Source organism: Tenrec ecaudatus, chromosome 3, assembly GCF_050624435.1.
Source record: "Tenrec ecaudatus isolate mTenEca1 chromosome 3, mTenEca1.hap1, whole genome shotgun sequence".
NCBI classification, from domain to species: Eukaryota; Metazoa; Chordata; class Mammalia; order Afrosoricida; family Tenrecidae; genus Tenrec; species Tenrec ecaudatus.
Window position 1 is genome coordinate 153,946,407 of NC_134532.1, and position 26,336 is coordinate 153,972,742.

Sequence of the window (26,336 nt, forward strand, 5' to 3'; positions counted from 1 at the left end):
TGTGTCAAAAGAGAGCTCAAATGATAAAGTGCTACGTTTTAAGCTAACTACATAATCCACACTCAATTTAACAATGCTATCTCTCTGATAGCAAGACCTTCCACATCTTTGCATTATGTTCAGGGGGATCCACCAGAGTCTTAGTCCCTTTGGGGACCCTGTAAATGGATTTTGAGCTTCCACTGCCATCCACAGCCATCTGCAGAAGAAGTGTTCAGAATTTAAACTCTGAGACTGTTCCCTTCTTTGGATTTTATTTGTTACAATTCTTGGATCACACAGGCTGGTGTGCTTCTTCCACGTGGATTTAATTGACACCACACTTAAAGGTGGCTGGTTGTTTTAAGCCAACTCTTTAAGACCCTAGATGTTATTCTCTTGGGGGTACCATCTGATTTCTTCCCCACCCTCTGCTGTAGCACCCATATCCTCAGAGATCTCTCATTAAGAGTGAATATCACATGAGAACTAATTGTTCTGTTAGGGCTACCATTAAGAGTGAGCCCCAAGCCTATTCATAGCTCTATGGTTTATGTATGTCTCTGGGTTGCTTTAGGGACATTACTGCCATTTTATAAGTGAGAACATTATAAATAAATGTGGCATAGGTAATTCTTTGAAAGTATCATTAATTTAACCAATGGTATAGAGTTTAAAACACAGTTGAGAGAAGGAAATTATAAATGTATAGTTGGTTATATCTTCTCACCATACGTATTTAATATGTATTATATGAAGAGGAATGTAGAGGAAGGCTGACTAAAACCTGCGATATGCAAATGACACAAGCTTGCTTGCTGAAAATGAGGAGGACTCAAAGCACTTGCTGACAAAGATCCGGAATTGGAGCCTTCAGAAAGGATTACAACTCACTGTAAAAACAGAACAAAAAGCACACACCCAAATTCTCACAGCTGCATAAATATGTAGCATCATGCTTCATAAAGAAAAGGCAAGGATTTAGTTTTCCTTGGATTCATAATCAATGCATGTGGAAGCAGTGGTCCAGAATTCAAAAGACACATTGCATTGGGTAAATATGCCACACAAGACCTCATTAGTTGTTGAAAAGCATGGATGTTACTTTGAGGACTTAAGTGTGCCTGATCCAAGCCATAGTCTTTTCAACTATCTCATATGCTTGTGAAAGTTGGACATTGAATATGGAAGACCTAAGAAGAGTCTATACATTTGAATTTTGGTGCTGGAGAAGAATATCAAAAGTATGATGGACTGCCAAGAAAACAAACAGATCTGTTTGGAAAAAGTACAACTAGAATGCTCCTTAGAAGCAAGGATGGCAAGGCTTTGTCTCATGTACTTTGGACATAGGATCAGGAGAGACCAGTCCCTGGAGAAGGACATCATGCTCGGTAAAGTAGAGGGTTAATGAAAAAGAAGAAGACACTAGATAAGATGGATTGATTTATTGACTGCAATAAAAGGCTCAGACATTACAAAGATCGTGTGGATCACTCAGGACTGGGCAGCATTTTGCTCCACTGTAAAAGGGTTGCTCTGATGTGGAATTGACTAGCCGACACCTAACACAATCTAGGGCATCTTCAATGAGCTCATATACATAGGAAAACTGGACAATGAAAAAAGAAAACCTAACAAGAATTGACACATTTGAATCTTGGTATTGATGAAGAATGTTGTGTATACCACAGACTGCCACAAGAACAAACAAACCTGCCTTGAGGAAATAATAAGCAAAATGGTGAGAATTCACCTTACTTTGGCCATGTGGTCAGGAGGGAATGATCTGTGGAGGATAGAGGAGATCACGCGTGGTAAAACAAAGGGTCAGGAACAAAGGAAAGTCTCAACCAGGCGGATAGATAAAATGACGACAGCAATTGGCTAAGCCCACATCCACTATGGGTGAGGACGGTGAAGGATTTGGTGATGTTTATTTCTGATATACGACGTTGATGAGAGTAGGCGTTGACTCAAAGACACATAACTACAACCTCACAAAGTTAGAGGATCGCTAACTGCAGCCTGCAGCAGCCTAAGAGGAGCGAGTAGGGCAATGCTTGTTAGACTTCTTTGTGGCCACGTGTACCACATCCTGGATAACTTGAAAGACTGCCACTTTTCAGTGACACTTAGCATAAAGGTCAATTCTATAGTGTAATCTTTCTAGTTACGTGGGCAATATGACCTAGCAAACCCAAACCTACTGGAAATATCTATGGTAGGAAGAGATGCTTTATGGTACCTCCGCAAGCCTGGTAGAATAGTAACATATGGTGTAGGATTATTTACCTTGCTGGTGCCCCACCCCTGCACGCCCTGGAGAGGTTGTGATGGACCATGGGATGCCAAGTGATAATGCCATTTGAGTTGCTATCTTGATCTGAGGTATACGTGACCCACTGGATATAAAATTGAAATACACATAGCAGCAGTTCCTTGTAAATGAAATCGTATATGTGATACTAGGCTTTTATAGGGCTCTTGTCATTCATTTCACTGGTCTTTTCTGATTCATAGCAACTCATGTGCAACAGAACAAACCACTACCCAGTCCTGTGTCATACTCACAATTATTGCCATGCTGGAGCCTGTAGGCCTGAGGAGCACTACAAAATTAGCAAGCAAGTGGTCCATATGTCTATGTACTTTCTTTTGTATAACCTTAATGTTTCTCCTTCATGCTACACATTTGGCCTCGGGATATGTTGACTATGATCAGAATAACCATATTTCTAAGTTTTCCATTCACTCATTGCTAGCAAGTCATGCCCGACTGTTTGCCCTCGGTAGAAGTATTTTACACCTGTTATTAATATAATCATTAATCATGTTCCTGTCACTGTCAAAAGTGCCTGGTTGTACAGCTATCTTATTATTGTTGTTGTCAGGTACTGCTGAGTTGACCTTTTTGTTTTTATTTTTATTAAAAGATCATTTTATTGAGGGCTCTTTCAGCTCTATAACATTCCATACATCAATTGTTTCAAGCATATTTGTGCATATGTTGCCATCATCATTTTCTAAGCATTTACTTTTTATTGAGCCTTAGATATCAGCTCCTCTTTTTACCCTCCCTCCCTCCTTCCACCCTCGTGATCCCTTGATAAATTAAAAAGTATTATTATTTTCATATCTTACACCGACCACTGTCTCCCTTCCCCCACAGTGTCTGTTGTTCATCCACCTGGGAGGGGTGGTGGTGGTTATGTGTCCATCATTGTGATCGGTTCCCTGTTCCTCCCTTCCTCTCCCAACCTTCCCCCTATCCTCCTGGTATCGCCATTCCCGTTGCTGTTCCTGGATTCCGTGTGTTGTGAGCTCTTACTGTCAGCTGTACCTGTGCAAATGCCCACAGTGAAAGGCAGGACTGAGGTCATGATAGTGGGGGTGAGGAAGCCTCAAGGAACCAGAGGAATATTGTGTGTTTCATTGGTGCTTTACTGCATCTTGATTAATTCCTCCCTTCCCTGAGACCCTCTGAGGGGATGTCCCATTTCTGTAGATAGGTTTTGGGTCTCTGCTCCAACCCTCTAATTCTCAACAAAATCGTTTTATTTGTTTGCTTCTTTTGAATCTACTGGTGCCGGTTACCCGATCCCATTGACACCACATGATCGCACAGGCTGGTGTGCTTCTTCCATATTGCTTGTTGGTCCCATGGGCTTGTTGCTTCTCCGCTTGTTTAACTTCAAGCCTTTAAGACTCCAGATGCTATACCTTTGCTGCCTAGGCACCATACGCTTTCTTTACCACATATGTTTACGCACCCATTTTGTCTTTAGCTATTGTGCCAGGAGAGTGAGCATCGCAGAATGCCAGGTTGTTAGAAAAAAGTGCTTTTGCCTTGAGGCAGGACATGAGAAAAGGCCCGAAGTCCATCCACTACCTCAGTGTATTGTCATATATATAGTATATGTACATAGGCCAATACTTCTATTTTATGAATTAATGTATTTACATATATACACACCTATATTTATACCTCTATCCATAGCTTTGCTTCCTTGATCTTTCCTGTTTCCTTTTATCTTCCTCCTGCTCCACCATCATGCTTGTCCTTCTTCCGACTCTTAGTAATTCCTCTCAGATAGATTACTGTTGCTCCCCAGGATCATAAAGCTCAGTGGACAGACCTGGAATCATGTATGCTTTTTTTTTGTTTTTGTTTTCCTAGTTATTATTATCCTTTTTCCTCCCTTTCCCCCTCTTTTTCTGCTGCGTTGACTTTGAGTCATGGTGACCCCGGGTGACAGAGTAGAACTGCCCCATAGGTTCTTGCCCATGTCTAACCTTGACAGAAACAGATCACCAAACCTTTCCCCCACAGAACTTCTGGCTGAATTTGAATCACTGCCCTTCCAATTAGTAGCTAAATGTTTAACTGATAACCCTGTTCTGTTGTTAGGAGCTGTCCAGTGAGTTCTGACTGACAACACCCTGGGTACAACAGAAAACAAAAACCCCTGTCTAGTTTCACATTTGTCGTTATGTTTGAACCGATTGTTGAAGTCACTGTGTCAATCCATCTCATGGAAGGTCTTTTTTCGCTGACCATCTATTTTACCAGGGATGATGTTCTTTTCCAGAGACCGATCTCTCTTGAGAACAGGACCGAAGTACCTGGGATGAAGTCGCAAAATCCTTGCTTCTAAGGAGCCTTCTGTGGATTTCCTTAATGCTCTTTCCATGAGCATTTTGATTGCCTGTGTGATCTTCTTGATGTCCTCCCGCAGCTTGTCAGGTCTTCTGTCATTAGTGTTCAGTGAGTCAACTCTGTCCTTGAGGTGTTCTTGAAATTCAGGTGGGATATGCTCAAGTTCTTATTTTCATCCTCATGGTCTTTTAAAAATTGTCTTCACAAATGGGTGCATAAGCAAATGTGGTGAAGAAAGCTGATGGTGCCCGGCTATCAAAAGATATAGCATCTGGGGTCTTAAAGGCTTGAAGATAAACAAGTAGCCATCTAGCTGAGAAGCAACAAAGCCCACATGGAAGCAACAAAGCCATGTAGCTGAGAAGCAACAAAGCACACTAACCCATATGACCATGAGGTGTCAAAGGGATCAGGTATCAGGCATCAAAGAACAAATGACAGGGAGTACAGAGTGGAGACCCAACGCCCATCTGTAGGTAACGGGACATCCCATTACAGAAGGGTCGTGGGGAAGAGATGAGCCAGTCAGGGTGCAGCATAGCAACAATGAAACATACAACTTTCCTCTAATTCTTAAATGCTCTCTCCCTCCACTATCAAGATCCCAATTCTACCTTACACATGCGGCTAGAGCAGAGGATGTACAGTGGTACAGATAGGAACTAGAAACACAGGGAATCAGGACAGATGATCCCTTTAGGGCCAGTGGTGAGAGAGGTGATACCGGGAGGGTGGAGGGAAGGTAGGGTAGAAAGGGCGAGCCGATTATAAGGATCTACATATAACTTCCTCTCTGGGGGACAGACAACAGAAAAGTGGATGAAGGGAGACATTGGACAGGGTAAGACATGACACTATAATAATAATTTATAAATTATCAAAGGTACATGAGAGAGGGGGGAGGGGGAAGGGAGGGGAAAAATGAGGAGCTGATATCAAGGGCTTAAGTGAAGAGCAAATGTTTTGAGAATGATGAGGGCAACGAGTGTACAAATGTGCTTGACACAATTAATGTATGTATGGATTGTGATAAGAGTTGTATGAGCCCCAATAAAATGATTAAAAAATTGTCTTCAACTTCAACTTCAAGTTACAAATGTGAAATTTATGGTCTGTTCCAGTCAGCCCCTGCCCTTGATATTGAGTTTCTCCATTTTTTCTTCCCACAGATGTAGTCAGTTTGTTTCTATGCATTCCAATGGAGAAGTTATTGGTCTTACAAAATTCTATCATGTGATATACAGCTTCTTTTTTTTATCACCAGGGCTATATTTTCCTACTACCATTCCTCTGTTTCTAACTTTGGCATTCCAATCACCAATAATTATCAATGCATCTTGAGTGCATGCTTGATCAATTTCAGACTGAGGACACTGGTAGAATGCTTCAATTTCTTCACCACTAACATTAGTGGCTGGTGCATAAATGTGAATACTAGTTGCATTAACTGTATATCCTTGTGTGCATACAGGCACATACACAGGCAGCATTTACACTTCAAGACAGATCTTGAAATCTTCATTTGGATGATGATTGTGAGGTCATTCCTTTAGAATTTGTTACTCTTGGAATTTTAAACCACATGATTGTTTGATTCAAAATGGCTAGTTCCAGTTTATATCAGCACACCAATGCCTAGGATATCAGTCTTTATATGTCCTATTTCATTTTTGAAGGCTTCACATGTCATGTATTTATACATTCCACATTTTAAATATTAATAGATATTTGCAGCTGTTTCTTCTCATTTGGAGACATGACTCATGTGTTCAGCCAGGAAACAAATCCAGTGACACTCATATATGTGTAAGAAAGAGCTTTATATCAAGAAGTAATTATATATCAAGAAAACATCCCAGTGCAGTCCAAGCCAAGTCCATAAGTCCAAGGCTCATGCAGCCATATGCAATAATGCAGAATCCAGGAAGATCACAGGCAGTCGAGTGCAAAGTCACGAGGATCCAAGGTCAGTGGAATCCTGGAAGGGCTCCAACAGTTCTCCGGGTGGCCAGCAAGCAGGATGGTGAAGACAGAGCTTCAATGATTGGAAAAATAAAAAAGATATTAGCACTTGAAAAAAAGTGGGGATGACGTCAGACCTCTACTAACCACAAAAGGGGGAAGGAGCAGAATCACCATCCTCAGTGCCAGCAGAGAAAGGCTTATACCTATGAGGCTGTGGTCAGGCCTTCCTTCCCAATGCTGACAACTGTCCCTCCCAAGACAGTCCATGTTGGGTTACAAAAGTCATTGCAGTGGTCACACAGAACTCACAGACCATACTCACAACCGTGGTCTCTATTAAGGAGGTGAACAGGTCATAAGTGCTCCAGACTCACTGCCATCTGGTTGATTTTGATGCAGTGACCCCTAGGACAGAGCAGCACTGACCCCGTGAGTGTCTGGGGTGGTCAGTCTTGAGAGGAGCAGAAAGCCTCATCTTTCTCTCTCCAATTGGCTGATAGTGCTAAACAATCCAACTTGGTGGTTTTAACAGCTCAAAGCACAACCCACTATGGGCCACCAAGGCTCCTTTACAAATTCTCAGGATTTGGATAGGACAGCCCGCCCCCCACCTTCTTTTTCTTCTTCTTCTTTTTTTTTTTTTTAATAAAGGTGTTCCTGCAGGTAGGTCTGTCTCTGGGGCCTGGCCTCTCAGACACCCAGCTGATTAGCATTTGTCCTGCTTTGGCAAAGTTACAAAACTTTTTTAGGGCTTTCGATAAATGTCCAGGGTAGGCTCCTCCACCAAAGCCTCAGCCCAAGGGTGAGCAGCTGTAGCCCTGTGGGTCAGCCCCCCTAATTAAATACTTGGAGGCTCATCACTCCACAGGCCAGTCTTCTGCCCAAGGCACTCACCTGTGCGTGCTCCATGGACTGGGAATGCCACTGCTCTGGCGCATGCTCTGCCTCTTGATTCTGTGGCTGCTGCTCCTCCTCCACTTCTCTGGGATCCTTTTGGTTATTGCAAATGTATTGTGGGTCCCTCTTTCCCTGTGGAGATAGTGCAAACAATCCAGACTTCAACCCAGTGCAAACAATCCAGACTTCAACCCAGTGCAAACAATCCAGACTTCAACCCAGTGCCCCAAGGTGCGAATGCAACATTCCAGCGTGGAGTAGGGAACCAGTGGAGAGGTCTGGGAGGCTGACCGCAGTACCAAATACTAAGTGGATGCCTGCCCCAACCCCCAGAAGAATTTATTTCAAAGGACGACATTGAATCTGCAGCTCCGGGAGAGGGACATATCTGATCGGAGCATACGGGAGCAGATGAAGGTGGAGTAGGAGAGAGTGGAGCACATCCTGGCCCACCAGGCCCTGAGGACGATGACCCCAATTAGAGCAGCCACTCCGCAGAGAGGACCACATGGCCAGCCCCACTATGAGACATGACGTCCCTCACTGACCCATGGCCCTGCGGGGGACAGCACCGGAGACACAGTGTGGGAATTGCACCCGACCTGATCCCACCACACCGAGGCAAAGCACTGGGGGAGTGCAGCGGAACAGCAAGGGAATGGAGCGGTAAGGTCCCCAGGAAATGCTGAAAGTGGACTTTGGGGCCAGGGCATGATGCCCCAACAGACTGGACTGGAAAACACTCCTAAAGGCCAGCAAATGATCCTTGAACTAACTACAAGCTTTTCTTCCTTGTTGTGTTTTGTTCTTTGTCAGTAGTTTTTTGTTGTTGTTTTGTTGCATATTGATTCTTGGTTTTGATCTGTCTTGTTTTTGTGCGCGTTATTATCTTTGCAGGTTTGTCTAAATAAGATAGGCTGGATGAACAAGCTAGAGGAAAAACAATGGGACCGACAGTTCCAGGGAGAAATGGGATAGGGGGAGTTGGGGGGTAAGGAAGTGGTGTTAACAAACCCAGGGACAAGGGAACAACAAGTGATCCAAATTGGTGGTGAGGTGGGTTTGGCAGGACTGGTAGGGCATGATCAAGGGTAATGTAATGAAGAGGTATTGCTGAAACCCAGGTGGGGACGGACCATGATAGTGGGACAAGAGGAAAGACAAGGGAAATAGAGGAAAGAGTTGGGAGGCAAAGGGCATTTATAGAGGTCTAGACAAAGACATGTACATATGCAAATATGAGGATGGGGAAATAGATCTATGTGCCTATATTTATAGGTTTAGTATTAAGGTGGCGGAAGGACATTGGGCCTCTACTCAAGTACTCCCTCAATGCAAGAATACTTTCTTCTATTAAATTGGGATTCTATGATGCTCAGCCTCCTGACAAAACCGCCGAAGACAAAGCAGGTACATAAGCAAATGTGGTGAAAAAAGCTGATGGTGCCCGGCCATCAAAAGATATAGCGTCTGGGGTCTTAAGGGCTTGAAGATAAACAAGCGGCCATCTAGCTCAGAAGCAACAAAGCCCACATGGAAGAACACACCAGCCTGTGTGATCACGTGGTTCCGAAGGTATCAGTTTACAGGCATCAAAGAACAAAAAATCATATCATTGGCTGTACACCTCCATGATACGATCGCCGAGGACAAACAGGTGCATAAGCAAATATGGCAAAGAAAGCTGATGGTGCCCAGCTATCAAAAGAAATAGCATCTGGGGTCTTAAAGGCTTGAAGGCAAACAAGTGGCCATCTAGCTCAGAAGCAACAAAGGCCACATGGACGAAGCACACAAACCTATGTGACCACGAGGTGTCAAAGGGATCAGGTATCAGGCATCAAAGAACAAATGAGGGGGAGTACAGAGTGGAGACCCAAAGCCCAACTGTAGGTAACAGGACACCCCATTACTGAAGGGTCGTAGGAGGAGACGAGCCAGTCAGGATCAATGTAGCAACAACGAAACATACAATTTTTCTCTAATTTTTAAATGCTCTCTCCCCCCACTATCATGATCCCAATTCTACCTCACAAATGTGGCTATACCAGAGGATGTACAGTGGTACAGATAGGAACCAGAAACACAGGGAATCGAGGACAGAGGAACCCTTCAGGACCAGTGGTGAGAGTGGCAATACCTGGAGGGTGGAGAGAGGGTGGGGTGGAAAGGGGGAACCAAAAGGGAGAACATCAGAACAAAAAATCTTATCAGAGTGAATGAAGGGGGAAGTGCAGAGTGGAGACCCAAAGCCCTTTTGTCGGCCATTGGAGATCCCCTTGCAGAGGGGTCTAAGGGAGGAGATGAGTCAGTCAGGGTGCGATGTAGCACCGACGAAGAATACAGCTTTCCTCTAGTTCCTAAATGTTTCCTCCCCTCCTCCCCCACCACTATTATGATCCGAATTCTACCTTGCAAGTCTGGATAGAGCAGAGGTTGTACACTGGTGCAGATAGCTGGAGGCACAGGGAATCAAGGGCGAATGATACCTTCAAGACCAGGGGTGTGAGGGGCGATACTGGGAGGATAGAGGGAGAGTGGGTTGGAAAGAGGGAATGATTACAAGGATCTACATGTGACTTCCTCCCTGGGGGACGGACAACAGAAAAGGGGGAGAAGGGAGATGTCAGGGCAAGATATGACAAAATAATAATTTATAAATTATCAAGGGCTCATGAGGGAGGGTGGAGCGGGGAGGGAGAGGGAAAAAAAGAGGACCTGATGCAAAGGGCTTAAGTGGAGAGCAAATGCTTTGAAAATGATGAGGGCAATGAATTCAGATGTGCTTTACACAATTGATGTATGTATGGATTGTGATAAGAGTTGTATGAGCCCCTAATAAAACGTTTAAAAAAACAAAACAACAACAACAAACGTATCGTGGATCAAAGAGGTTCAATATACAAGGATCTTGGGGTCCAAAGAATATGTTCCACTCATGGTTCTTCTCTCACGCTGGTAGTGAGAGCGTCTCTTCTTCCGCGGCAGCTCATTTTATGCCCAGCAAGATGACAGTCACAACTAACCCCGCTAGCAATCGCTCGCAACTGAATCCGACAACACCATCCATTCAGTGGCGTTCCTCCACCTCTCTTACCCAGAAGCCTCAGGAAAAGAGTCATTTGATGGGAGTTGCCCAGATGATGTCTAGAGCAGCCTTCTTAAATAACTCATTGCACAGTAGCCCTGGCCTCAAAATCATTTCCCCTACCCCCATGGCACAAAAGCACCCTTGTTTTAAAGGCACCCTAACAAAATGAAGACGAGTGTTTGGTTGAGAAAACTGGTCTGTAGCTATCCATTCATCAAAGAGACACATTTAGACATATTTATTTACTTGGAATAATATACCTATGAAGGTATGAATTGGGATCTTCTAAGCAATACTTTTTGATTTATCCAAACAGAGGACGATTTTGATAGCCCTCTTAGAAAGGGCTATAGGTAGTCTGGAGCTCTTTCTATGGCATGCAAATGACCGCTGGAGGACACCCACAGTGGAGGAAATCCCAAAGCATCAAGATGACTCACCGCTGTGGGTGACATTTAGTGGCTCCCCCCCTACCTTTATGTTTGTCCTATGGGTCAGTTTCAGAGTGGTCGTGTAAGAGGAAGAGGCTATGTGTGGGCTCAACAACATAATATTCCCATGATCAGGGTTGACCCAGCTGTCACCACGATCATGTGCCCACGCTGCTCGTAGCAGAGGCCAACTCAGCAGCTGATTGGACTACATTCACCAGTGTGATCAGTCTTTGGTCGTCTCACAAGCATGCACCCTGTATTACAAAGAAGGGCCAGAAGGACAGCGTGTGGAGCGGGAATGGATTTATTGGATCCATTAGATTCAAAGATTCATTAGCTCACTGGACAATTCCATTCTTCAGTTGTTCCTGCTGCTCCTTTACTAAGTGCTCTTAGTGAATCAAGCCCTTGGTAAAGAAGGAAAGCGCTGTGACAGCAGCGGCATCTGTGAACCTTCCCTCGCTCAGTCTCACAACAACCTGGCAAGGTAGGGCTTAGCCCTCTCGTGCAAAGAAAACCCCAACTCCGAGGGTCAAACCTCACATGGTAAGATGTGATGTTCAAGTTCAAACCCAAGTTTGTCGGTCTGTTCTTTATCACACTGCTACTGAAGGGCAGTATCCGAGGGCTGCTTTGGAGACCCTTCTTTCATGCTCTTCCTTCGCAGGAGCCTCTTGGCGGCCTCACCCTGCCACGCTTTCGATACCGTGCTGAGAAAACTGGCCTGACTGCCCAGCACCTGCAAGGCTCCCTCGGTTGGGTCCGAATCCTCTTCTCTCTGGTTTCAGGGGCATCCCATGCTTGGCATTTTCACGGTGCGTTTCACTCTTATGGAACCCTGGTGTTGTGGTTAAGCATTGAGCTGGCATCTGCAGGGTTGGCTGTTCAAAACCACCACCCTGCTCTACAGGAGAAAGGTGGGGCTTTCTACTTCCATGAACTGTTACAGGTCTTGGAAACTCACAGGGGCATTTCTACCCTGTCCTATACAGTTGCTATGGACTTGACAGCAGTGATTCTCTTCCCTGTCCACCCCAATATGCTATCACCTTGGGGGACACATTTTGTGGTAGTGTTGTAAAATAATATGCAAAAAATGCTTGAACCTGGCCTAGAATGACTGTGGTTATTATTGTGATGGTCTGTAAACTTGTCACCTTCATCGAGAGCTCTTTGGAGAAAGGGTCTGTAACCCCGATACCTAATAGTGCCAGGACCTCAGGGGACACTCAATAAACTGTGGGTGGAGGAACGACTGTAGCAGAAAGAGTAAATGAGTAGTACAGGTGGGAATAAGAATGCTTTTCTCAACCAGCTAAATATATATAAATAATAAGCATACAATTTCTGGCATTTTCAGTGAGAAAAATTCTTTATTTAAAATAGGTTAGGTGATTTTTGCTAGATTAAATAAAACACTCTACAAACAAAACTTTTAAATCCAATGCCCCAGAACCAGTCATCCCAGTCAAGGGTTCTGCACATCTGTACTATAGTAGTGTTTGAATGACATAGCTTACAACTCTGCGACTATGTGTCCGTGCTTAGTGAAAACTTTCTAAAGCAGTGTCACATTTGCTGGCTACACAGGGCCTGACTAGTAAGAGAAATGCCATATTGCCTGACAGCTACCCAGCAGTGATGCTAAAATTCAGAGCCCCTTAAACTCACCCCTAAATCACAGAGACAACGCACACATTTATTTCATAAGAGAACAAAAGCAAGAAGGAGGCCTACGCTACTGTTGACCACTCTTTATTTGCTAACATTCGTTTGGATACTAGGAATATTTTTGCTGCAGGAGGTTAATAATAGTCTTAGCAAAAAGATGCACTATGGGGACAGAGCTGAGAAGCTTGCGAATTCATGATGTAGCTAGTATCCCAACACCTTCAGGGCTCTTGGAAATGCCACCCCTTGTGCATACTCGGGGGCTGCTCAGCCTTGTTGCCCTGCGCTGATGTCTGGGAAACGTCTGGGGTCATGGTGGGCTCTGTAGTGCCTTCTCCCTGGAGGCCCAGGGGTGTGGTCATGTCAGCGCCGTAGGTCCCATACACATCAGCTAATCCTGGGGTGACCAGGGGGTCAGCAACTTCTGGAGTGACCCTGAGGGGTCCCCTGCTCTGCCCCGCAGGGCCTCTGGCCAGGCTGGGGAAGAGGCCCTTAGGGAAAGCAAGAAGCGCTCCGTGAGCATCAGGTGCTACGTCTGGAAGGAGGGCTGGGTTTTCTGCATTGACTGCGTTGGCCTCTGGCATGGGGGAACCGTGTGCGCCTCCTTCCCCCTTCTCGGGCCCTTTGGTCGCCGCGAACGGAGTGTCGAATTCGAGTGTGAAGTCACCGCCTTTGCCTTGATTAGGCTGCATTCCCCCGAAGCCGGGCCTTATGCCTTCGAATCCTGGAAACATTGCTCCATAGGCCATGGGGCCACCTCTGCCTCCCTAAGGAAAAACCCAAACAAACGTCCCCCATCAGCATGCAGCACAACGATACTATTCAACTCTGCCCGGTCCCGTATGCTGGGAAATGGTAAACCTGGCAGGGGACGAGATGGTGACTGGTAGCTTCGCCCTAGCACATTGCTCTTTGACTGGACTTCGGAAACTGACCACGTAGAGGCTGCACTTTTGTGGGTGTTGGAAGCTACTTCTGTGGGAGGGAGATGGAACCCCTGACCGTGTCTGCGTAGAACCGAGGGTAGGGCCGCGCCAAGACCCTGGGCAGAAGTTAGTGTACATTTAATTTCAGAAAAATAATTGACAGCTGAAATGGGTAATGTCATCATAAGACTAACCAACTGAAATGCATAGCCAAGCTTGTTGAGGGATGGGTGGGAGGAGCTTGTTAAGGGCATTTCTCGTTATTCCTCAAACGAAGTCACTTCTAAGAATCAATTTATCTATCTATCTATCTATCTATCTATCTATCTATCTATCTATCTATCTAATCTATCTTGAATAGACCTCAATTTCCTTGGGGAAAATAAAGTATTTTATTCCTGTGATCGGTTAGCATTCTAGGATTGAGCATGTTTCCTTCCATTTTGTTGCTAGAGATTTTGCACCAAAAATCAGGGATGAGCTACTAACAGCAATTGTACAGGGCAACTGAGACTTGAATTTACAATTTTGACTCATTCTATTGAGATTTTTGTTATACTTACTGTTCATTTAAAAAAATTACCATACGTTATTTGGAAACTAAAGCGCAATGTAAGTAAATTAGAATTACAACTCAATAGTTACCAAGTCCTTGAATTTCGAATCATCATCAGTCTTAGGTAGGCCCAGTGCCCTTCCCTCCTCCTCTCTCCTCGCCCTTCACTTGGGAAGTCTCGGTTTTTACATCATCCCCTCCAGGGATCTCACCGCGAACACTGCCATGCGGTCTCTTTCACTTAGTTTTACTGTGACTCACCTCACACCATTTCGATACTATTTGCCCTTGTACCCATCCTTCCCATGGCTTAGACAAACCATCTTGAAAGCAGGACCCTTGTATTTAGCTTATTTATCTTGTCTGAAGAGTATCTGTCTATGTTTCTAGGACACAAAGGGCACGTAAAAGATGTTGAGATGGTGCTTCCTCCTAGTACTTAGCATGTGGATATGTTTATTCCTGGTTCATCGGGTAGGGTTTTTAGTTGATAGTGATTCATTAATTGAGTACGGGTTTGCTTTAGTTTGAATTCTCACCAAGATAACAGCTGGAAACTGCCAGCAGAAAGTGTAAAGCTATATGGGTCTATTGATTTCAAAACTTGAATTTGTAATATGTGTGTATCACAGATAATGATAATAAGCCAAGAGCACACTATCATTATCTGGTCATGCATCTTGAATGTTACAATGCCTAAATTTAAATTTGGTAACTTTCTACTGGTTAATGTAGAAGTGCTGAGGTCTGAATTATTGGCCATGTGGTTCAATTTGCTGCTGTGAGGGTCTAGCTAGCCTGAGAGGGAATGGGAACTCTGTGGGAGTGACATCTATTTTGTTTGGTTTGTTACATTGACAGTGCAAAAATGATGAGCTCTCAGGAAAGGTTTCTTCTGTGATCATATAGGAGAGATGGGCAAAACCAGTGCTGGGCAAGCCTGCCCCAAGTTCACTTCCAGGCAGCAGCCCATAATGAAGGACAAGTGGTGACCAACTAATGGCATTTCTATTTTTAACCTAATAGGCTGAAACTTGTTTATGAGAGACTCTATTTTTAAAGGGGGGAAAAAGGACATTTCCCCTTGTATATATTATCCAAAGTGTAAGTCCTGAGGCTCTGTGGTGTTCTTCTCAAATTTAACTTCATGCTAAAAAATGGTCCTCCCTCAGATATGACTGTACAGACACTGTGATGAACTCTTTAGATGCTGCTTTGGAACCATGCTTTTAATTTTGACATGGAAAAAACCTGTCCAATATTGGGCTATGATACATGGCCAGCGTCTCCTGGAGCCCCAGATCCGTGACTATTCTTCCCTGGCTGTCATTTTAAGGTGAAGCATTTGAAGAAGTTACTTACAGGCATTTCTTCTGAGCTCATGATGCCAAGTCTGGCCGGGGTATTCTGTTAAAAAAGAAACATTACATCATATTTTGAACCAGCTGCCTTCTTAGCGACTAAGGCAACATTAAAAACCCGTTAGCTTTCCCTTAGTCTTACTATTAATGAAAGTTTCAGAGGCAGAGTAGAGAGGAGAATGATTACTGGGTAATAGCAGCCCATCTGTATAATTTAGATAAAAATATTTCTATCAATGCTGGTGTGTGTTCCGAATACTCCACATAGGGACTGTACCTCCTTGGCATTTCAGTTGCTAGCTTAAACATTCAGAACATACTTATTTGTGATATTTTGTGTGCCTTCCGGAAATTTGTCATTTAGCCCTTAAGAAAACATTTAATTAAAAAAAAGACATTTCTAATAGAACATGCACTTACCAATTGATTTGCTCCATAGGGCATGTAAAACATTCCTGGGTAAAGCTAAAATTAAGAGAACAGTCATCATAAAACGCATTTTCCAGGAGGAAGACTTTTAAGGAAATTGCAGAGAAGGATGTGAACTTACTGGCGATTGTTTGTTTTGCGGCACTGGTCCTCGAGATATCAAACGGGCAATTTGGAATATCTTTAAGTGAGAGAAAATTGACAGAGCGACTCATATTCTCAATAAACACAAAGTGCCATTGCATTAATCTCCAGGAATTATGGGAAAGACATTTTTAGCAGACTTAATATGAAAAGAACAATTTAATTAAAAAAGCTCATTATACTTTAAAAAAAGGGAAACAATTGATATTTCCCTTATATGCTTGAAGAAATCAAGTCTTTCCCCAAGAAAGTGTTGAAATCTGTACTTACTGATGGACCTTGTGGACCAGCAAAATCAATTCCAGGTAACTAGGTCACAGAGAAAGAGTAAAATTACCAAAGTAGACAAAATGACCGGAGCATAGGCTTGTTGTGTTTTATGGTTTGTTTGCCAAATTTTCCGTGCAGTCCTGATGACTGATCAGGAAAGGTTTCTCTTGTTGCTGTCAGTGCTGTAGAGTGGTTCTGACCCATCGTGACCCTACACACAACAGGACGGACCACTGTCCGGTCCTTTGCCATCCTCGCAATTGTTCTGATGTCTGAGCCCGTGTGGGCAGCCATTGTGCCAGTCCATCCTTGCACTGCCCCTGTACGTTACCAAGCATGATATCCTTTCCTAGAGCCTGGAGTCTTGGTTTACGATGAAAAGTTATAATAAAATCAAGAATGAGTTTCTCCATTTTATTTTTTTTCCTCTTGGTGTGACTCTGGTGCTATAATTCAACTACAATGTTCTTTCCGTACTGACCTATGGGTGATGAGGACTCCTTCCATTGTAGAATGGAAAGACATGAACTCGGGAACAGGAACATACTCAACTTGAATCCTGGCTCTGCTGCTAACTTTTTGTCTAACCCTGAGCATATTTTGAAAGCTGTATACACTGCAGTTTATCATCAGGATTATGCAGGGGGATGTTAAGTACCTGTAGACGACTACCTAGGTGGGACTTTCTTTTCCTGTCCATTGTTTTAGTCCCTGCATGTTTGCTGTGTGCTTTCTGCAAAGTTGTTTTCTCCATGCTCAGACAGAGAGACATAATAATACAAAATGCTAGGTGCTGGGCTGAGACCTCAGGCACCTTTTCAGCATGCCCAGTGTGGAAAGAGACCAACAATATGCAGCCGGGGCATTTCCGGTCTGTTCTGCTTTCCCTGAAAGCTATCCTCTATTTTTGCAACTCATAACCCATGTTTTAGAGGCACAAGATCTTTTAGAATATATACCTCATTTCCGATGGTAAAGGACTGAATGGGTTGTTATGTCCTGTCTCCAAAACAAGCCCCACATATGTCAGACAGATTAAAAACACACTTGTATTGTTGGGTACTGTGCCTGAGCCCTGTGATTACTTAAATGCATCCAACAAATAGATTTTCTTTCATGACCTGAGCGGGTGATTCTGATCCACCCTCAGAGAGAGGATGTGATTACCTCAGGTTTGGGTGGCTTATCTGATGGCGCCACCTGCTGCAGAATCGCGGGGGATTCAGCCTGCTGCAAGGGCGGGTGGCCCAGGTGAATTGGAGGCTGCGGCCCACCCTTCTGGGCTACGTCTTGGATGGCAGTTGCGTCAGTGGGCAGAGGGAAAGGTTTCTGCCCGGGCTGCTGAGGCTGCAAGGACTGCTGTGAGGGCAGAGGTGGAGGGTGAACAGGCAAAGAGTATTCGTACTGTAAAGACATTTAAGAAGAGAATCAGGAACTTACGGCTTATTGAATTGTGGTGTCCAGCATTTCTAAATTAAAAGCTTTGGGATGTGATTTTTACTTGGAAGGTGGGCCAGGGAACTTGAATTTATATGTAAAATACCAATTTACTTCGAGTATTGTCTAGGGTAGTGGTTCTTAACCTTCCTAATGCCGCATGCTGTGGTGACACTGACCACCACCCCCAACCATAAAATTATTTTTGTTACTACTTCATAACTATAATTTTGCTACTGTTATGAATCAGGTGATCCTAGGTTGAGAAACGCTGGTCTAGAGAGTCCTGATAGTGTACCTGACTAATGGCAGAGATTGGAACCCCATGCAATTTAGAAAAATTTGAGTATGCCCACCTCCCAAACTCCTTAGGGAGTACCTCATCTGAATTTCCTGCTAAGAGTTTGTCATGGCCTCCTCTGTTCTCCCCTAGCAAGCACCAGTCAGCTCACTGCCATCGAGTTGATCTGGATTCCTAATGAGCCTGGGGGACAGAGTGGAACTGCTCCTTAGGGTTTCCAAGGCTGTGCATCTCTTTAGGAACAAGCAGCCTCTTCTTTATCATGAGGAGCAGCTGCTGGACTCGTACTGTGAACCTTGTGGTCAAAGTAGCCCAACTGAACCCACAATCCCAGCAAGGGTCTTCTTTTCCCAGAGCAGATTGTATGTCTACATTTCTCCTTGGATTCTGATTACTTGGGTTGTCTTTGTCTCTCAGTTATAAGCTTTGATTATTTGGTTTTTGAATTATTTTGTGCTAATTACTCTCATATGTCTAGGCTTATAAATGACAACCTTTTGTAAGTTGTCCTAGGGTTGACTCCCGATCCCTGAAGACCCCGTACACAACAGAGCAAAATGCTACTCTCGTCCTGTGCCAGACCCTGGATGGATGGTGGATCAGTTTTGTGATCTATGTGGTTTTCACGGGATGATTTTCAGAAGTAGGTCATCAGACCATTTTGCCTAGTCCATCTTAGTTTGGAATCTTTTCTGAACCCTGTTCAGAATCATAGCAATGTACATAAGGGGCATTGTTCAGGAACTGAACCTAGGATCTCTAGTATGGAAGACAAGAATCCTACCATTGAATCACCACTACAGAGAAAGCAAATAGGGGGACATTTTTAAGTCAAAAGTTTTAAAAACATTGATGCAAATATACCTGTTGAGTTTCATGTTCCCTTGGTCGCATCCATGGCAAAGAGGAATGTGGTGGGAGGAGACCATGCATCCAGAGAGAATTGAAAGATTTTCCAAAGCCAAATCTAGAATACTGAAGACATGGGAGCCAGGGCATGGGGAAGGTTAAGACATGTGTATATTTCAATATTGCCTAAATGTGTTCATTTAAAAAAAATCACAAAAGTGCAGAAATAGGAAAAGTAAGAGTGTTATTAGTTAATTTTATATAGATGCTAGTCCAATATTCTCCTAGTAGTCTCATAATAATTCTATTCTGAGTCACACAGCAATATCCTTATAAGTTTGCTAATGATTTAGCTTTTTAAGTACTCCTATATTAGATAATATAATAAATTGATAATCCAAGAAAGGATATTTCTACTAAATAAAATTTAATATAGTTTTAATTTTTCCATGTCACCTCACCTTAGGATTTTATTTCATTCTAGGCTATCTCAATTACTTCAATTATTCATTTGTTTTTCAGAATATTGTTAGCAAATAAAATTTATGAATTATAATGCTGCTGCTAATGTCCCTACCACCACCACAATGCATATTTGTAATTAGGAATATGTGAACATGATGGTTACCTGAGGAAGAATGTTTAATCCCTGCAAACTTCCCAACTGTCTCATCGTCTATGAAGGAAAAAAGTGAGTTAGTTTGCCATGAATTTTCCTTTTTTGTTTGGACTTTTCATTGATTTCTTAACAAATGAATTTTGTTTTTCTTAGCACAAAATTTGAAGTGGGCAAATTTGAATAAAATAAAACTAGATACACATGACTATTGAAAAAGTGAACATGTTAAATGTGCAAGGTAACAACAATTTTTTATTATAATATTATAACAATTTCATTATTTTTATTATTACCATTAAGATAGTGAGCTTACTTCTTATTATTAAATAAAACAGTGGTTCTCAACCTTCCTAATGTCATGACCCTTTAATACAGTTCTTCATGTTGTGGTGACCCCCCAACCATAAAATTATTTTTGTTGCTACTTCATTACTGTAATTTTGCTACCATTATGAATCTTAATGTGAATATGTGATATGCAGGATGTATTTTCATTGTTACAAATTGAACATAATTAATGCATAGTGATGAATCACAAAAACAGTCTGTAATTCTATATTGTGAAATATTTATTTCTGATGACAAATAAATAAAATTTTGTTTTGAAGCATGGTGTAGCATGGGTAACAGTCTTCACGCTGGGTACTCGTATGTGAGCCTATGTGCATGTGGGCAGACCCGCCTGGAGACGGGTAGAGGAGCGGTGTCTCGGTTCCTAAGACTTCCCATGGTCTTAGGTGACCCCTGTGAAAGGGTCCTTCAACCCCCAAAGGGGCTGCGAACCATAGGTTGAGTGAGAACTGCTGTAATCAGAAGAAAGTACCACTCGTGTGTGTGTGTGTGTGTGTGTCTGCGTGTGCGCAGTGGGGGATAGCAGGATCGGGGATTACACCAAAATACATGAAAATCATTCATCAAACTGAAATAGGAGTGGGATTGCGAGGACTTTGCTTCATTGAGTCCCTTTTCCTCCCATTTAACTTACTTTGGCTTTTGCAAACTCAGCCCAAATATAAGTCTGGGGAAAAAAAAGAAACAAAACAATCTCCACCTCCTTCAAAAATAAAACGGTTCTCAAAAGAGTAAACATAAAAAACATTAGAAAAAATTGTAACGTATCTGGATAGCTTGCCAAGGAAGCCCGCAATTCAATAGAAGGTCAATTTAACTTTTAACGGGAAAAGATCCGCAGTGTTTTGGACCGAGTTTAAGCTACAAAGCGCGGAAAAGGCCACTGGAATTCTTTTTCATATGATATAAACAACTAGCCAGAAGAGGTACTGACTGCCTTCCAGGATGCAGGAACATTTTGGAAGGCCTTGTGAAGAATTTGTAACCTTGTAACTTTTTCTATTCATAGCTGATGATATTTCCTACTGATATCTATCAAGAATGTCCACTTTGCTGGGTTTTCTACACAGAGTGTATCTTGGAAGAACTGCAGTAAGCCAGACACAGGCCATGCAGCCGGCAACGCAGCACGAAGTTAAAGCTCCTTAGAAGGAGTCCTTAGAAGCGAACATCAGACGGGTACAGTTGCTTCATGGGGAGTTTATCACATACGATACTATAACCAATTTGTGACAACAGAAAATATATTTTACTGAGTGAAGTAACTACATTACTTATAAACATATGGTAAACAGATATAGCAAAATATAACATGTAGCAAGTATCATAAATAGAATTACATCTTACTGAATGTAGTAATTATGCTAATATAGGTAATATATATGTTAATGTATAACCCACTGACTCATTGCCACTCAGTGACATCAGGGTTCCACGTTAATGTGCGTTACGTAGATATTAATTCCTGCTATTTATTTGATTCATGTATAGAAGGCATTTTAAGGGTCAAAACATTCCAGTTTAAAATAGCAGTGAGAGAAGTCTCTAATAAATTTTATCAGCTGCAGCCTCTGACTGGAAGATCTGAGAAATGACCTATCATGTTTCTCCCTTTTCAGGAACATCCCAATGTCAAGATCATATGTGAACACTCTGTAACACATACCTCAAGGCTCAAGCTGGCCATGCCAGGGGTCCCGGCTTGCTGAGGAAACATCTAAACGGAAACAAGAATCATCCTGAGATCTGTTTGCTGAGAAACCTCCTTAAATGCTCGCTGGGAATAGAAATCCATCTCACTATTTAGGGGTCAAATGAGGGAACAGGGGCAAATTGGCGGCAGTTTTGGTTTATTGACTTCAGCTTCTGGGCAGAAAGAAGCACAATTTAAATGGTCTGGGCACGGACTACCCTACTCAATAATTTCACTCCTATATGAATTATCTACCCTTTGACTGCCACTTCCTGCTATGCTGCTTTAAAATACAGTTTTAATTTTTAAAAGTCACATTAAAGTAATTGAGAAGTAGAAAGCCATACGATGATTTTCTGTACATGAAATCCAGGTTAGGCAGCTCTATAGAGACAATAACTGGAAGGGGCGCGAAAAGGGAAGATGTGGGGGAGGGGGAGCTAACACCAATGAGGATGAGAAGAAAATGTTCTGAAATTGATTGTAGGGTGATTGCAATAACATTAATATGATTGGCCAATAAAATTCTGTGGTATCTGAAATATCTGCCAATAAAACTATTATAAAGAAGCAATATGATCTAAAAGGAGACTAGAGATGCTGCCTCTTTTTTAAAAAAAACATTCCATATAAAAGCAAAGGGGACAAATTTAAGCTGAATTTCACAGGCTTTTTGACAAGCTTGTTCCCAGTATACAGACTATGGGCCGGGATCATTATATTCAGCACAACCATGTGCAGAAAAGCACACTTGCTTCATGTTCATGGAGCACCAACAAGTCCTCTATTAGCCTTAGTGAGATTTTTTTAATGTAAAAAATATTGATCTGTGTTTACATTTTTACATCATCAGATAAAATATTTTTTTCCTTAAAGAAACAACATTCTAGCATCAAGCACTTTTATTTTTAGTATGGTCATCTAACATCTGTTCCAAAATATAGCAATATTTATGACTATATTTTTAGATAAGTTACTTTCCTTCCTAAAACAAGATTTATGAATACACACAAATATCAGTGGAGAAAGAAATGAAGAATGGGAGAGTAGACACAATAATTTCTGGATGTGCTTTGAGTATTCTCAGTACACAGGGCCAAGAGGTTGTCATGTGGATCTTCTTTCATTCGCACTACAGATGGTTCTGGGGTGATCACTAAGTGCATTGGGATCAGTTGTCATTTACAAGCTACAATTGCAGGGAGACTCTCTGAGGCACATGTTCCTTACCCAAGTTTTTATATAAAGTAAAATCACACGACTGAGTCAGAGTGTAAATATGTCCAAATTAATTCAATTTTGGATGTGGATACAGTAAAAGCATATAGCAGAAACTCCAGAATAGAGAAAAAAAGCAGGCTGCGTAGACAGGAAGAGCGATCGTGTATGTGTTGTCGGTGTTTTGTTCAGGACTCGAAGGGACTTTGAGAACAGAGCCTTCACCCCCCACATTGGCCAATATACAGACCAGGTTTTTAAAATAGATTCAACTACCCGACAAAGCATACTTTGCATCTATTCCACATCATGAATTAAAAACAACCTGTAAATAGAGGAATACATCGCTCCTGCAGAAGTAAAAGGAGCCGAACATCCGGTTTGGTGGGCAAAGACGTGACAATCATAAGCAATTGTCCTGGTCTTCAGAATGAACCTGTAAACCTTAGTAGTGAACTCATTCTCTCCAGGAACGAAAACATTCCAGAATCCATATGAGACAGACTATGAGCTTCTTAAAACTAAGACCATGATTTGTTTACCTTTATTGTCAGTGCTTCCTATATTGCAGGATACAGGGCAGGTGCTCAGTAAACAAGAGCTGAATGCACGTAGCAGCTGAATAAGGTCTTCGTGAAAGCAGAATCACATGCTATTGGCTGGAGCAGTTTAGTGCTAAAAATGTTGTCTAAGTATTTGTATGAGATTATTTGAATATGTGCCAGAATAGAAAGTAACCTACATTAAACCCAATGCCAGGGCATGTTTTGATTTAGGAAACTTCAGTCATTGGCCACATAATTTCACCCTTACAACATACACTTGTTGATTCAGTGTTGTTAGTCTGGTCAGTTCTGACTCAGCAACATACAACAGTGCTAAGTACGTCTGCTCCCTTGTCGTGCTCACAGTGGTGGCTGTATCTGCACCCAGGGAGTCCAGTCGAGGTGCCCAGCTCAATTCTGTCGTCTTAATAATTTGATGAATATTGTCCTTTAGAAATGTAAGGTATATGTCATGAACTTATTTTCGAGAAATTTCTCTTTCCTGTTCAATGTCATAGTAATTGAGAAAGTAGTTCACAATCGTTTGCTCAAAAACATTAGTTTTTCTAATAGCAAGGACGTTATCGTAAAATTAGGCCACATGTTGTGGAAAGACCCCGTAAAATTTAAAAATGTGAATGAGTGGAGAGAAGCATAGTACTTTTTAATGGAATATATAAAATACCTTTCTGAGTAGAAAAATTGTATGTTTAGGTTCGACTTGTTCTTGGATGGTAAGACTGGGCAACTCTGGTGACAGAGGACTCCACTAATCACACTAAGACATTTGGAATCAAAAGGCTCCACCCACCTCCCTGCTGTCCAGTTGATTCTGACTCGGTGACCAGTCGACATGGATACAGTAGAGAGAGTAGAACTACTCCATAGGGTTTCTGAGGTTGGACATCTTGATGGGATCACACAGCTTAGTTTTTTCCCATGAAGGGGCTGGTGGGTTTAAACTGCCACCTTTGTTGTTCTCAGGCCCACACTGAACCACCTTGAATCACTCCGACCCCACCCGACCTGCGCTAGGAGGAACAAGACACTGGCTCCACTGCCGTGGGCCCGGTATGGACTCTCTTAGCAGTAGCCCCGCCAGTGTTGTCTGGCTCCCAACAACCTGGCCCTCGGCTAGCGTGCGCTCTAGAAGACTTGGACTTACCGGCACCGCAAAACTCATTCCTAAGACGCACATGGTCAGTATTAGGACCTTCATTTTGAAAAGTGGGATCTAAAACAGAATTGGGTTGGAGAAGTAAATCAGATGACTGAAAAAGTATTTTAAGTGAGCCTGAGTATTTGCTCTTCCTCAAACAACCAGGTTAAAAATAAAAATCTAATTGTTGCTGCACAGCTGAGTTAATATTATTACTACTGAATTTACCTTTTTATTTGGAATGACATTGATGAATTCATAAACCATTAAAAATAGCTCAGCCTGTTATTGATAGAGCTACAACTTAAATAAATAGATGTAAACAACGTCCATGCAAGTCTTTTATTTAGTTAATTTTGGGTGAAAATATACATAGCACAGCCTACAGCCCTTCCGTAATTTCTAGATGTAGGTTTCAGTAATGTCGATTGCATTCTTTACGTTGTGCAACCAACTCTCCCACCACCATTCCCGTAAATTCACTGCCCCGGCAGTTCTCGTATAATCTTTTGAGTTGCCATTATTTCAGATATCATGCGTAAGGACCATGTCTTAACTGGTAAAAGAAAGTATAAATTTTAAAAGCCCCTACTCTAACTGAAGCATTGGTCAACTGCACATCGTTCACAGGCGTTTACACTTCGTTGTCCCTCCAGAGCAAATGTTGTTGTGCATTATGGAACACAGCCAACAATCATTTTATAACCAACTTGTCTTTGCAGGCACGTAGGATATATTATTGTCTCCTGGCTACCCAGGCAAGCATGCCCCAAATCAATCTTCGAAGAATAAGTTGACTATTTTAATTTCCTTTGGTAGTGGAAATCTGTTTCAATATTGATTTTCCTTACATTTCCAAAATGGATTAGCTTCCTAACTTTAATCTGTGAGCTCAAAGGCTCTTTATTCTTACGTTCATAAATATGACTAAGAGAATTACTTTCGTATAGTAATTTTCTGAATTAGCCCCTGCCACTAATAATTATAAGTAGTTAAAAAAAGTCTATAGATAAGAATTCTTTTTTCCTAGCTGGACAGTAATTAGGCATATCTACTCTGGAACATGCAAATGATTTACAATAACCTATTGTTCAGCTTTTGGTGGTCATTGAAGACAAGCCCTCCTGGTGCAAGCCGCCTGGAGAAAGAACGTACAGGAAGCACATGTAAATCACAAAATCACATTTTACCTTTAATGCTGACATGCACTGTGCTCTCAGGGCCTGCTGATGCCAACCAAGAGATGGCTAAGAACAAGAAGATTTAAACTTTTTCTGGACTGTGCCTGGGACTTGCGCTGTATCTCTCATTCAGAGAAGACCTGAAACCTTTATTTAAAGTGCCAATCCACCAATCAAAGTGAAGCAAAACTGTGGGGAGGGGAGGCCAACCCCTGCTTCGGCAATTCACCCACACCTTTTTATTACATGCAAGGATGTTTCCCGGCAGAGTCTCATTATTCTTAATTGATACTCAGGCTCTATATTTATTTCAGGAACTCAATTGCAGGGGAGACAGAAAAGGAATAATGGCCATGGGCTTTGAACACCATCATTTTGGTAAGCTGGGGAGGGGGTGGTGCGGGAATCATGTAAAATGGTGGAAAACAAGTCATTATACCGTGCTTTGTTTTTGTTTTTTGAAGATCAAGTGAGTGACCCAGTGCCAGCACATTCAAGATTCCCATCCTCACGCTGTTGTGGTAAAAGGAACCCTCTCTTCCCCGCGACACACAGCGACTCTAGGAAATACCTAAAGGACTCTCTGAGCTTGAACGAGAT

At 42.5% G+C, this 26,336-nt stretch overlaps 1 protein-coding gene across 1 annotated transcript; it reads right to left on the minus strand.

Moving 5' to 3' along the window:
• Positions 1 to 12,918: 12,918 nt before the first annotated feature.
• Positions 12,919 to 25,760, minus strand: AMBN (ameloblastin). The gene is made up of 11 exons (XM_075544936.1): positions 25,746 to 25,760; positions 24,562 to 24,630; positions 21,607 to 21,657; positions 19,599 to 19,646; positions 18,986 to 19,096; positions 17,551 to 17,787; positions 16,335 to 16,422; positions 16,091 to 16,179; positions 15,961 to 16,005; positions 15,542 to 15,586; positions 12,919 to 13,464 (listed from the first exon to the last, which is right to left on the minus strand). The coding sequence occupies exons 1-11, from the start codon at positions 25,758 to 25,760 to the stop codon at positions 12,919 to 12,921; spliced, it is 1,344 nt and encodes a 447-aa protein (XP_075401051.1).
• Positions 25,761 to 26,336: the final 576 nt, after the last annotated feature.

What these genes read in the sequence shown, in the direction of transcription:
- AMBN (XM_075544936.1), bottom strand. An exon ending in GAATGAGTTTTGCGGTGCCG is followed by an intron (nt 21,658 to 24,561) that starts GTAAGTCCAAGT and finishes GTTTCCGTTTAG; the next exon opens with ATGTTTCCTCAGCAAGCCGG. An exon ending in CCTATGGAGCAAATCAATTG is followed by an intron (nt 15,587 to 15,960) that starts GTAAGTGCATGT and finishes CTTTTTTAACAG; the next exon opens with AATACCCCGGCCAGACTTGG.